This window comes from Leptonotus elevatus, chromosome 8 (genome assembly GCF_054856555.1).
Source record: "Leptonotus elevatus isolate MCC_2025b chromosome 8, RoL_Lele_1.0, whole genome shotgun sequence".
In the NCBI taxonomy this organism is placed as follows: Eukaryota; Metazoa; Chordata; class Actinopteri; order Syngnathiformes; family Syngnathidae; genus Leptonotus; species Leptonotus elevatus.
In genome coordinates, this window is record NC_141246.1 from 14,931,907 (window position 1) to 14,945,356 (window position 13,450).

General features: G+C 39.6%; 1 protein-coding gene across 1 annotated transcript; it reads right to left on the reverse strand.

The window, feature by feature from the left end:
• Nucleotides 1–79: 79 nt before the first annotated feature.
• LOC147169907 (von Willebrand factor A domain-containing protein 7-like) lies at nucleotides 80–13,308 on the reverse strand. The gene is made up of 19 exons (XM_086082643.1): nucleotides 13,168–13,308; nucleotides 12,741–12,951; nucleotides 12,016–12,229; nucleotides 11,399–11,484; nucleotides 11,218–11,311; nucleotides 10,501–10,629; nucleotides 9,044–9,230; nucleotides 8,657–8,826; nucleotides 6,845–6,957; nucleotides 6,593–6,709; nucleotides 6,077–6,235; nucleotides 5,869–5,998; nucleotides 5,631–5,783; nucleotides 5,470–5,562; nucleotides 5,032–5,141; nucleotides 4,695–4,862; nucleotides 3,965–4,288; nucleotides 1,883–2,185; nucleotides 80–1,564 (listed from the first exon to the last, which is right to left on the reverse strand). Exons 2-19 carry the CDS (start codon nucleotides 12,927–12,929, stop codon nucleotides 1,130–1,132), a joined length of 3,174 nt encoding a protein of 1,057 aa, XP_085938769.1. The 5' UTR covers nucleotides 12,930–12,951; nucleotides 13,168–13,308; the 3' UTR covers nucleotides 80–1,129.
• Between the last annotated feature and the right edge of the window lie 142 nt (nucleotides 13,309–13,450).

The following is a 13,450-nucleotide window of genomic DNA, read 5'->3' on the forward strand; positions in this document are numbered from 1 at the left end:
TATCACTACATACTGGGAAAACAAAATGCATAATTTTTGGAAATCGGGCATCAAATGAACACAAAAAGATTCAAATGAATGAGGTTGAAAATAGTTTATATGAGATTGCCAAGATATTTTACTATGTCAAAATCGATTGCTCTTTTATACAAGGCACAACATTTTATAAACCAAAACTCCCTGAAAATATATTATTCACTCGTAGTTCCATATATGACTTACTGTATTGAGGTTTGGGGAAATACTTAAAAAACAAATACAAATGCTATTTTCTTGTTGCAAAAGAAAGCAATACGAATCATTAGTCAAAACACGTTAAGAGAATCAACTAATCCACTTTTTATTCAGTTAAATATACAAAAATGTAATTACATAGTACGTTTTAACACACAATTATGTTTAAGGCAAAAAATGGACAGTTACCACCAAGTATCCAGACGTTATTTAAAGTCAGAGACAAAAAATATAATTTCAGAGAATCCCTACTATTTGAAAAAACAAAAATGTTAAAAGTGACTGTGTGTCAGTAAAAGGTGTCAATCTGTGGAACAACTGTTGTGAAAGTTTGCCCGCCAAATTTAAAGGTGCATTGTGCCGTTTAAAAAGGTAATATTAAAGCTTTTTCTATATCATGCAAGCTCCACCAATGCCCAGATGAGTACAAAGAGCCCTGACTGTTTTACTCTGACTGCACCTATCAGCTTTTATCTTGCCTTTATAGTAGAGTGTGCGGACCCTCACACTCCACAGTTTCTTTGGGGAGGGGAGTGATGGAGGGTGACTCATCCTTCAAAGGAAATCTTAAATGTTGGCTGAAGGACAACCAGGAGTGCGACCATTAACTTTGTTTTATTTTTTATTTTTAACTTGTCTTACTGTGACATTCTGTTGTCTTATTGCAATGTTTTTTTATTTACTTTATATTGACTTTGCTTTGTGATGTGCATTTTAATGTATTTATGTGTAGCGGACTACAGATGCAAATTAGAGGTGTCCATGCCTCACCAGTCAGGGATTGTTAAGGTGTGCGGCAGAATACCTCAAAAGTGTCTATTGTAGTCAAATCACACGTTTTACATTACAATATGTTCACTCATCTGCTATCCCGTGCAAATTTTGGAGGAAGGCTCTAATCCCGTAGAAGTGCGAGTGACACAACAGTCAGCCAGGGGAAATGTGATGTGTGAACCGTGTGTCCCCTGCTCGAGGAGTCGGGGGTCACATTTTCTGTAGTCACAGGTGCGACCGTGGTGGATTCTCTGGCCTGGCCTATGCAAATGGCCTCATTTCCCATCTTGTCCACAACGGATAGCTCCACTACGTCGTCACAGCAGGACGCCCGGTAGGAGACCATGGTGATGTTCTGGCCCCCTGGCCCGACCACTGTTGTCATGTTGAGGGTGCCGTTCCCTTCACCGATGGTGATGTTGTCAATGCCCACTCCATTCGTGCCGTCAGTCGCGTTGACCATAAACACCCACTGGGAAGAGTTGCAAGGGGATGAAGAAGATGGACAGCTTGATATACGGAACCCCTGGCATATTGGAGGGAGAACATCGGTCACCTGGAGACAGAAAGTGAATGAACAAGTTCAATTGGGTGAGGCATGACAACAGTCCAGGAAAATATGATGTGCTTATTGTCGTCCAGTTTGTGGTACAGTTAAGTCCCATGCCATGTTATTATTTAAAAAGCGCACAAGGCCAATAACAGCCGAGCTTTAACCTGAGGTTTTCGACTGAATAGTCGGGAGTATTTAAAATAATTGATCATCATCAGTATAAGGTTTTTAAATATGTTTGTAAAGTTTATATAAGTCTTCAGTTGATTTAATCAACTGTTCAGTATTGCGTACAAGTGCTACTGTAGTGGATTGTCTCACCCGGCCCATGCAAATGGCCACGTTTCCCACGTTGTCTACAGCAGACAGCTCCACTCTGTCTGCACAGCACGATGCCTGGTAGGAGGCCTCAATGATGCTCTCTCCCCTTTCTCCGACCAGTGAGCTTGTACGGAGGCTGCCGGTCCCTTCACGGATGGCGACGCTGTCGATTCCCGTCCCATTGACTCCGTCGGTCACTTGGACCTCAAACAACCATTGGGAGAAGGCACAGCGCGATGCATTGACTGGGCAGTTGGCAAATGTTCGGACCATCTGGCACACTGGCCTGGTCACATCAGTTACCTGGAGACAGACAATGCAAAAACAACGTGTAAACAAGATTTAAATATCAATGGTGGCAAAAAAAAAGACAAAGTTACAGCTCCATTTTAAATTTGTATCGATAACCGCAATGTTAATATTGATATGATATTGCAGTCATCACGTCACTATATTAAAAGTTGCACGTCTGTTAAAAGAGAGGTTGTATTCCATTTGTGTAGTTATAGCACCCTCTGGTGGCTAGTTTGTTAGTGCAATTTAATTTGAATCAGGAATTTTTTTGGCCACTATAGTGGTTATTATAGTTTTGGAATTTTCATTTTAGTTAGTGTTAATTTTGTTTTGAGTTTTGTTTTTGTAAATATAGTTAGTTTTAATTAGTTTTCAGGGTGCTTCTGTTAGTTTTTTTTATTAGTTTTAGTTTCTTTTTTTAAACGCTTAGTTTTACTTAGGTTCAGTTTCTTTCTTTTTTTTAAGTGTATTACATGTGTGCAATATTTAATAAACGTACACTCTGGTGGTTAGTTTGTTAGTGCAGTTTAATTTGAATTGGGAATGTTTTGGCCAGTGTAGTGGTTATTCCATGGTTATTATAGTTTTGGAATTTTCATTTTAGTTAGTGTTTATTTTGTTTTGAGTTTTGTTTTTGGAAATATAGTTAGTTTTAATTAGTTTTCAGGGTGCTTCTGTTAGTTTTTATTAGTTTAAAAAAAAAAGGTTTAGTTTTAGTTAGTTTCAGTTTTTTTTAAGTGTATTACATGTGTGCAATATTTAATAAACGCCATAGTAAAATTAAAAAAAGTACACTCTGGTGGTTAGTTTGTTAGTGCAGTTTAATTTGAATTGGGAATGTTTTGGCCACTGTAGTGGTTATTCCATGGTTATTACAGTTTTAGAATTTTCATTTTAGTTAGTTTTTACTTCGTTTTGAGCTTTGTTTTTTAAATGTAGATAGTTTTAATTAGTTTTCAGGGTGGTTCTGTTAGTTTTGATTAGTTTTAGTTATTTAAAAAATGCTTAGTTTTAGTTCTTTTCGGTATTAGTTTTCGTTGTTTAAAAAAAAGAAGAAGGAATCTTACCTAGCGTTGCATTTTGGCTGAGTTAAATGAAAAAGCCATTGAAGTCAAGCACGCAAAATTGTTGCCTCGGAGCGCCGTCATCTGAAAATGCTTTTTTCTATTGGCTACTGTTAGATGATGCCACTTCTGTGTGACACACTTTCAAACGTCCTTATTCCGGTTAATATCGAAATAAATATAACTTGAAATCAAATTTAAAACCATCCCCAAAAGCTCATGCATTAAATTAATAACGGTACCAGAGGACATAAAATTTAGTTTTAGTTTTTTTAAAAAGCATTTTCGTTTTTATTTCGTTAACAAAATAGTTTTTTGAATTTAAGTTTTAGTTTTTTCGTTAACTCAAATAACCTTGGTTATCACACCCATAAATCAGTCATACCAGCAAAAAAATGTCAACATCTCCGTCAAAAAACATTACTTTTCACCCACTTCAGCTGAACACAGCATTGTGAACTACATAGACCATTGATACTTTGCACCACTGATCCAATAGCACATGATAATGACATGGCCAAACCTATTTCCTTTGCCACAGCTGTTATGTACAAAAACAGAGTATCCCCCCCATAAGAGGTTCTACTTTTTTTTTTAACAATAGTGTGTTTTCCCCAACTTCCCCACAATATTGTGATAATTATCGTATTGTGAGGTTCATATAGTTTTTTTTTTGTTTTCAACCAAGTTATATCTGAATTTACCTTCATTACTCGTCTCTTACCATAGCAGCAACTGTAAACCGAAGGACAACAAAGTTGAGATCAGTTGCATCTTCATTTTCCGCCTCAATCGTAAGCGTCACGTCAGTTCCAGATATCGCATTTTCAGGAGCAGTTATGGTCATGGTGTCATTAGCTTTGCCTCCACTGCCTGGTTCTATGATGATAAACATCGGCGACGATGAACCAAAGTTGCGGTCGTTGGTAGTGCGCAATGTGAATGTTCTGTTTGCAGTCTCATCAGGGACTCCTCCGTTCGTCACGGTGACAGTGAAAAAGATAGAGTTGGTGGCGCCTGGTTCGATGTTGGTGGTGTTGACTTGAGCCTAGAAAAGCGGAACGGCCATTTTAGATTTTCTTCATAGCTAGTTTGGTAAAAAAAATAATAACTCTGATGCGATTTCTGTAAATACTTTTCGTTTGCTAGGCTTAAAAGCTAGCATCCAAAGCCTGGTGTGTATCAAATTCATTGACCAGTCCAAGATTGCTTGAAGAACTGGTCTCAGCCTGTATATACTACCAGAATACACAAAATAAACTGTGCAGCAATTTCGCCCATATTGCAGAAGCAAAGCTCTGTGTGCATGGTTAGTGGACCAGCGTCCACCTCTATTTGCATGTGAAATCACATTTGTACCTGTTTTTGACTCACACGAATCTTAAGTAAAACAGTTGAGGGCACTGGTGATTATCTGCCATCATTTAGTAGAGAATTGAAGAGTTTAGGCTCACCGTCATAGAGATGTTAGAAGTTGTGATTTGAGTGGAGGCCTGCCTCTGGAACATGCTTTGAGTTGATAGTAATGTTGAGCTGCTGTCTCCTCCTCCTCTCAATCGAACCACAAAAACGCCTACTGGAATCTCATTGAATCTCACTAGAAAGTCAGTTCCTCCTAATGACTAAAGGAAAGGGATGATGTTGTTGTTTAAAAAAATTAATAATAATATATATATCTATATATACACATATAGAAGCACAAGTATTGGGACGCGGCCCACACGATAACTGCCCTCAGTCTCGTCTTAACGAATTAGATTCTCTGTTTGATAAGAACATTTCAAAACATACTTGCAATGTTCCGTTGACCTCCGTCGGGCCTGAGCTGTCATACAGCGTGACCTCTCTGACATTTATACTGTCACTTCCTGTTGCTGTGACAAACATGGTGACATTACTTCCTGAAAGTTTGCACAAGAGAGACATATGCTATTTTTACAATGTAAATGGTAAACAATCAAAATGAACACAAGACATGACTCACAGCTTGAAGCCGACCCTCACCCCGAGTATATCATGTGCTACACAATAATAATAATAAAAAAGTGCACTTTTAATCACAATCACCACTATAATGTTTGACAGCAAGCTGTTATTTGCATGTAACGACAGTATTCTTAGTTGCAAATGGAAGTAAAATGCTCTGTCGAGCCTTGTGAGTGTGGACCGTGACGGATAACAACTTTGTGGAGAAAGAGTGTGACGTTGAAAGTGAAGAGGGTGTTTGACCTATAAGAGGACGTCCCTCCTTCAGAAAGAAATCTGAAATGAGTCCATCAGTTTCAATCCCAATGACGTAGATGAAGTCCACTGGACTTTGACCTGATGGCAAATAACATTGGTAAACCAAATATTTATTACATTTAGGAGACCGTTTATGTACTACTGACCTGTAACCTTAACTGAGTAGGAATCATTAGAGGTTATACTGAGTTCCCACAGTCCAGTTTCACTGTCATTGTTGAGCCTCAGTCGTTGTAGGTTACCTGCCAAGCTCAAAGATCCCAGCGGTCCACTTAACTCACTGGAGTTCTGAGTCACGCCTGAAAAGGTAGGAAATGGATGCTCAATATGCACAAACTGATGCTTCGTCAAAAAGGAAAAGATAGACAAGACTGGCCACGATACCTGTGGAGCTGTTGAGATTAAATCTGAGATCTGAATTTCCTGTCATGGAGATGATTATGTTCGTTAGCGAGCTATCAACGGTAAATGAAAAATTTCCAGGCTGGCTGCTCGCTTCTTGAAAAACGGTCACCTGAAAAACACGGTCGTGTATTGATCCAGATTCTGTACTGCACTCTACGTACGCGTTTGTCCTCTTTTCTTATATTACCGTTGCGATGTCTGAGGAATCCTCGATAACACTTGTAGCCAAAGAAAGATCTGCCTTGTTGATCTCAATGGTCTCACCTCCGGATGCTCTGGCAAGATCACGGTACAGCTGAACATCTGCTGATCTTGTGAGCAAGACATCTGTCAGCAGGAACGTGACCTGAAAATTCCAGCAGACACTTTGCACATTTTCATCACAGTTTGGAAGTCTCCAGTGAGCTAAGATTCTAGGCTGCCCACACAGCTCAACACCTTATTTAAATGCTTATTTGGATAGGCTGACTTTTTTTTCTACCAATGCTACCTTTGACTGGTCGATTACGATCACCCATTCACCCCTGGTTAGAGCATATATTGATTGTATTTTCTATTTCTTGTTGCAGTTCCACATTATAAATAGACAACTGCACTGCGCGCCCGGACTCGATGGAGTTAGTTTATGAATGTTTGGATAAGCTAGCTCCCTCAACTAGCAAGTGCTGGAATGTTGGGATACAACTTTTTAAAAAAGACTTACCACAGACTTGGTGCTCTCAATTAGAGCAGTAATGGTGCTATTCAATTGTGCGTCTTTTGCTGGCGCATCAGTGAAGACAAATATCTCCGATGAGGACGGAGCGGCGGTAAGGGCAAGCTGTTCGCCAAAAACAGGACATTGCATTATAACAGGCGCTCAGTTTTCACACCATTTAAGTTAGAGTTTAATATGTCATAGGATTTAGTGACTTGTTTCCAACTGAGACATTTCTATTAGTATGAAATCAAACACCTGCAGTCCAGACAAGCTCATCTCTGGTCTGTCACCTCCTCCTTCGGCAGTCAACTCATCTAGCCTTTCTTTGAATGTGTCTGCATCCGTCGTCACTAGTAGAGGTCCAACATCTGCAAATAGCAATATTCAATGTTATAGATATGCATATATATATATATGTATTATTTTTTATTATTATTATTGAGGGCTTTGTTTTGTGGTGGCTAAAATGAAACAGCATGTAATAGCCTCTTGAAAAACTGCATTGAAGAGTTCTGAGAACATTTAAAATTTTTCTTCTGTAATAAAATAAAAGCAGTTCACACCACAAAACACTAAAACAATACAGAGCCTCATGGTGAGCCAAAGAATAAAGATACAGTCATCCATCCCATCTCTCTACAACTTGTAGAGATTTGACCAGTCATGGGGCAAGTCACAGATAGAAGCCTGGGGTCTATTTCACAAAGCAGGTTTAGTGAGAACTCTGCGTCAAGAATCCCTGAAATGTGAAATGTGTTTTTCTGTTTCAGAAAGGGAGGTAACTGAAACCAGAGAAGAGGTAACTCTAATCTGTTACATAAAAAGAGGTCATTTAAGCTCTCGGTCAGTTACCGTAGTAACATGTTTCATGAACCAAACCCGGTCGGTTGCAGATTTTTCACAATGAACCTCAAAATTTTCTCTGTCCCCGCCTCCTTTCAGCCACACACGGCATTCATTTCCTCATTCATAAAGTCCGCTGCGGCGAGTTTTTGCGTTTATGCCTATAGTCTATAGTGTAAAGTCCTTTTGTCACGAACATGGCATGTCCTTTTGACAACGACCCTATTGATGAAGGTGTTGCATTATTGCGCAGGGAATTAAATATTCGTTGTGAGATTGTTGTCAGACCGTGCACAGATATGCTGGCATTTCCTTTTTGAGCGGTACCGTTTCACATCTACATACACAACTTAATCCGTCCTTACATTTGCAACATTACCAGCCGTAGTCATGCGCTCACATCACAGCATATATTGCGTGTTGCGCTCCGTTTTTTTCTTATACCGTTTTAGATTTCATCTTAAATCAAGTGCGCTACTCCCCCGCCAGATTGCACCTAAATGAAATTAATTAATGAGCTACCATTCAACATGTTTCCCCTGTAATATTATTGTGATTGCAAAAGGACTACATTTCAGTTTACTAATTGACCCGACTCGAGCAGCAACGTTCTCCCACGCCGCCTTCCTCTATGGGGAGCCGCTGCGGCGTTGCCCTTTTTTTTTTTCTAAAGACTTGTTCAAATTCGCCATATGATCGCATTAAGATTTTCAGTTGAGAGGGGTAAAAAAAAAAAGAAGAAGCGCAGAAGCAGAGGGCGGCGCCGCGCTCTGCGGCGTTTCCCCGTTGCCATGGTGACTTGACGAATCCGGGCTCCGTTGATATGGACCTTTTAGCGTAGTGGCAACGGCAGGTGAAACTACTCTGCGTTGATATAACTACCTCAAATCAGTTGTCCTGGAACCGAAAACGCAGAGTTTCGTCTCTCAGTGTATGTCAACTCGCTGTTCAGGGTGAGTCTCTGTGTTTGTTGAACATGCTTTGTGAAATGGACCCCTGATGTGGTACTGGTTAGATACAAATCTGGTGCTGAGTGTTGTCCAACATGGACAGGATCTTATCCGCAGACCACTGAGACCTACGGAAATGTCTTTTGCGTAACAATTTAGAACACAGTGTAGAGTCCCACCATTGACTTACAGCAGGTTTTATTATAAACTGTTATATTTTTAACTTGAAGCCAAATTCTGTGACCACACAATACAAGTGGGGCGCATCGCCTACCTGGATCATTGAAAGGAACCAATATGTAGGCCGGCAGTTCCCGCAAGGTTCCCCTCCTGCTGTCGATGATTTCAAAAGCAACTCTTCTGGCTGCGGCTATGTCTTCAGTCATGCTGCCTGTGGTGTCGATGACAAAACACAGCACGGAGGACTGGGAGAGGCCCATCAGTCTTCAGGAATACAAGAGAGGCAGTGACCATCATTAAAGTGATAAGAATTGTAAATAGTATGATCACAATACAGTACTGGTCTCAAATATACTAAATAAATACAGTAGGAAAAACGAGTATATTTCTGAAGGCTGATAATAACCGTTGTCAATTTAGATCATCATCATGTTTTAATGATTTGTCATCATGTCCTTGAAGCCTTTGTAAGGTCTCTTACTGTAGGAAGTTCATGTCTCCTCCAGCTAATCTGATGTCCTCCAGAAGCTCCATAGTAGCATTCACAGCCAAGTCAGCTGCTTGAAAGTGAAGTGAGCCATGACTGGAATTAATCAGGTCCTTATTGATGCCTCCGATTGGTTCACGTTCACTCGTCAGGTCTGGAGGGTCTCCGTGGCTGCATTTGCCTAGGAGCAAAAATACAAAATAGGATTGTATGCAAGATGGCCCTTTGGAGTTACTACACTATAAAAATGGAAAAGTTGACTCAACTTGCAAAATTGAGGTAACAATTTTCATGCATCTTTTTAAGTTCTTTCAACCAGTTGCTGTAGTGTAAATGCCACAAGATTACTTAGTACAAACAACTTAATTCGTTTTGCACGCTAGAATCTTAATTAAGTTGAAGCAACTCAATTTTCATTGTGTGATACTATTCCATTTAATTATATACTGTAAAAAAATAGTGCTGGACCAACTTAATAAATTGAGGTAACCATTTGTATCTTTAAGTTATTCCAACTCAGCCTTTGCGTAATACAACAAAACCTCTCCATTTAGGAATACTTAATGCCAGACAGCAAGTTCTCAATATGGAGCATGTCCTCACTTTACAATGCTTTTGAGCTTAAATCAGCTTTTAATGTTGTATATCATCCGCTATCAAACACCACCCTCCTAATCATTATGGTTCCGTTCAAAATACTACTCTCATTCTCATATATTTTCAGGGTTGGGGAATCTAGGTCCAAAAAGTAAAAACCCTGCCACAGATTGGCTTTAGCCACAGGTGTTTCTACTCAACTAACAGGTAAACAAGCTCATAGAAGCACCTGTTGAGTAGAAGCCCCGTGTGTCAAGTCAAACTCTTTCAGTGTTTGTATTCTTTGGACATGGACTCCAACCCTGTATATTTTACATTTCAATTGTATTGATTGCACCTCATTACAAAAGTCACATTTCTCGTCTTCGTGTTTATCAGTAATAAAAAAAAAATTGGGGTGCTGCTGTCCAGGCACCTCCGTCTTGTACTCAGCTTTTAAAAGATGGTTCTGAGATTTTTAAGTTGCCCTAAATTCAATACACTCCTGAGTTAAGTCAGGGCAAAAATGTCTGTTCAGAATCAATATATTATTAAGTTAAGACTGCTTTCTTTGGTTTAATTTAGAGCAACTTATTAACATAAATTACCAAATGATTATAATGTGTGTGTTCAATGAGCAAACAACAATTTGTATGCATAGAAAGCCCTTGATTTTAAGCTGTACCTACTAACGCCATGAATCCTTTTTTTTTTTTAGAGTGGTCTAGTAACTGTAAAAAAAAAAAGAATTATTTATTAATGTAATCCAGGCACTTTAATATTAAAGTAATGTAACTTGATTATCTGGGCTTGATTGACCATTGACAATGGTTGACCATTAATCAAAAATTCTTCACGCAATTCCTCACAGTTACCTTCCGGCTTTTCCGAGGAGAAGGGGTCGAAGTAACCTGAGGTGAGAAGCCTCTGCAACCGCACGGGAAACAAAATGTTGCTGTCACAGTCGTCTTCATTACAGTTTCTGCAGGTGGGGGTATTTGGGCCTGCAAACAAAATAAGGAAATGTTAGAAAAAAACACATCCTAAAATGCAACAATGATTAGAAGAAAACATTTTAAATCGGGTTTGACTGAACCTAATGTATATTTATATGTTGGCACTCTAGTAGTGTGGGTTGTCAATATGATGACGCTCCAAAACGAAAGTAACAACTTGTAACTGCGGTTCTACGAGTCCCGGACGACTGCCAGATGGCGGTGCTTCAAATACTGAATGTTTTCTTCGCGCATGCGCAGGAGGGAGGGAGGGAGGGAGGGAGGGAGGGACTAAATAGAACTTCTTTTGAGTAAGCGCTTCAGATAGATGGATGGATGGATGGATGGATGGATGGATACATTAGGAAATTGCAGCTAGTTGTCAGAAAGCTGATCAGCTGGACAGTGGCAATTTACTGAAATCCCCTGTGGCATCAGAATGAACAACCTCAACTCGTTCACTCAGTGGTGGCAAAAAAAATATAATCCATGGCTAACTTTCAAAAACGGTGTCACATTTTACAAATAGACGTTGCTGCCTGGATAACAAGTAGGTTAGGACATTATTACTGACAGACGCAGGGCATTGTTTCCTACCTGCCAGAGTCTCAATGGGTTGATCAGGTGAGATCAAAACATTGTAAGGAGCCGTGTTGCTCAACTCCACCCAGTTGCTGTGACTGTAGAAGTCCTTGGAATGTAAAATGCCATATCTTAGGCACACACACTGCACATGTTCAGTCATCACAGATATCAACAAGATTGTCTTTGAACTCACCTGCAGAGTGTGAAGTATAGTTCCAAGGATCAAACGCGCTGTGACGAAGTTCTCCATTCTCATGCTGGCCTTCACGTTAGACACACCTTAGTAGTACAATACAAAAGGGAAGGAGGAAATTATATGTTGTATATGCTCATGTTAATTTTACTTTAGTCCAACAACAAAATCATTGAAGGTTAATCTACTGTAGCAGGGAAGAGCAGAAATCAACAAGATTTCTCAACATTTGTCTGAGTTAATATAAAATAAACTACAGTCTAGCAGCACCCGGCCCATGAACTAAAAGTTCTCAGGAACAGGAAGAATAGTATCAGCCACACACCAAAAACACAACTCCAAAAACAGGTTTTTTTATTTTTTAAATATACACGTTCACCTAATTTTCCAATTGAACAAGATATCTATATTGAACGTGAAATTCATATTGGAAGGTAAGAAAACGCCACCATCTGCTGGATATGGCCGAGTATTACATTTCTTGTCTCAAATGCAAAGTTATGCACATTCTTAGCTTTTATTATACATTCCTCTCCTGCTAAGTCCTAATCAGTTTCTAAGGTATGTGTGCCGATTTCTATGTTTGTTTTTTTTGTGGAAAGAATGCAGAAATGTACCTTGTGTGATAATGTCACGTCCTCCCTGGAAGGCCTCGTTATGAAAATGGTGCTCTGCACTTAAGAAAAAGTCTAAATCCACAAGTCCATTGCGAAAGTACATATTGGTAATTGATTCAGTGAATATGCGATTGGACATTATTAAGGCTGAAGTGCCCGAGGAGGTGGAGGAGCACGCTTGGTGTACTTGTTCAATTGTTAGTCCATCATCAATCTGGAAAAAATGAAACAGACTTAAATTAACTCTCTGTGTGACTCTCTGTGTTTTTGTCTGGACTTTCATATTTTGCAAGGAGGAAGAAGGAACTGATTTCACTTTTTATTTTGGCTCTCCAGTTTCCTTGTTTGTCTTTTCAACATTTTGACTCTAGTTCAGGCTCAGCAAGTTGATTCCTCATTCTTACAGTCACTATGTCATGCATTTAATTACCACGTTCAACTGCCTGTACTCTATTTGTGTCCTCTTTTTTCCCCCCTATTTGTATTTTACGTTTTTCTTCCTCAAGTCTGAGATGGGCGTACCTGAATGTTCCTCTCACTGTTGCTGGTATTCACAGCAACACCTGTTGCTAACCTCAACCGACAGGTATTTATATAGGCTAGGTAAGGATAGCTATTTTATTTTTACTTTTGTTTTGCTGAATTAGTAAAATGCAAGAAATAGGTATTCTCAGCGTATGGCTAATTGGGACATTTGCAAGCACAAGTGTGACTTTCCATCTTACAGTCAGATTGAAGTCCCGTTCAGCCGCGACGTCTCGGCAGACCTCTGCCGTCTTTCGGAGAATTGCCCTGGTTGTAATATCACGGTGAGTGGTTGAGACCCCATCAAGCGCAACAAATGGTTTGAAACTCTGAGTTAGGCCAGTGAACGTGAGGACCACCAACAACAGGAATGAATACTTGTTGGTCATTGTGATGATGGATGAGTGGAAACTGAAACCACAATAGAAATGTTGTTGAAATTAGTATTTACATTATGCCAGCTCAACGCATTTAACTAAAAAGAACAGTGCGGGTCCAATAGAAGAAAGACTATACACAAACATAAATACGCAATTTCCTGTGCTCATCGTTAGCACTAACACTGAACTGTACTGCTCAAGGGCAATGCCACTGTACTTATACCAAAAAGCAAATTGATATACTCACCTCAATATGCCGTACTCATTGAAAAAAGTGCATCCCAATAATCCCTATGAGAACATTCCAAACTTTCCAGGTCGATGGCACGGTATGCGTTCACTCCTTATCTTCCAAGTCATCAGACTGTGTGCGTTTGTTTGTGTGCTCTGCTCAGTAGAGTGTGGTGACAATCACAATGACACACCTTTACATGTCTACAACACTGTAATTGCCTAATTAGGTATGTAACTACAATGACGTAAAATGAAACCTTGAAGGATGGGACGTGGTTCCCCACAATTTGAAATAG

Coding starts and splice junctions, on each gene's coding strand:
- LOC147169907 (XM_086082643.1), bottom strand. CDS start 12,929: ATGACCAACAAGTATTCATTCCTGTTGTTGGTGGTCCTCACGTTCACT. Junction 8,827..9,043: donor GGAGACATGAACTTCCTACA/GTAAGAGACCTT, acceptor GTATTCCTGAAG/ACTGATGGGCCTCTCCCAGT. Junction 6,236..6,592: donor TTGAGAGCACCAAGTCTGTG/GTAAGTCTTTTT, acceptor TGGAATTTTCAG/GTCACGTTCCTGCTGACAGA.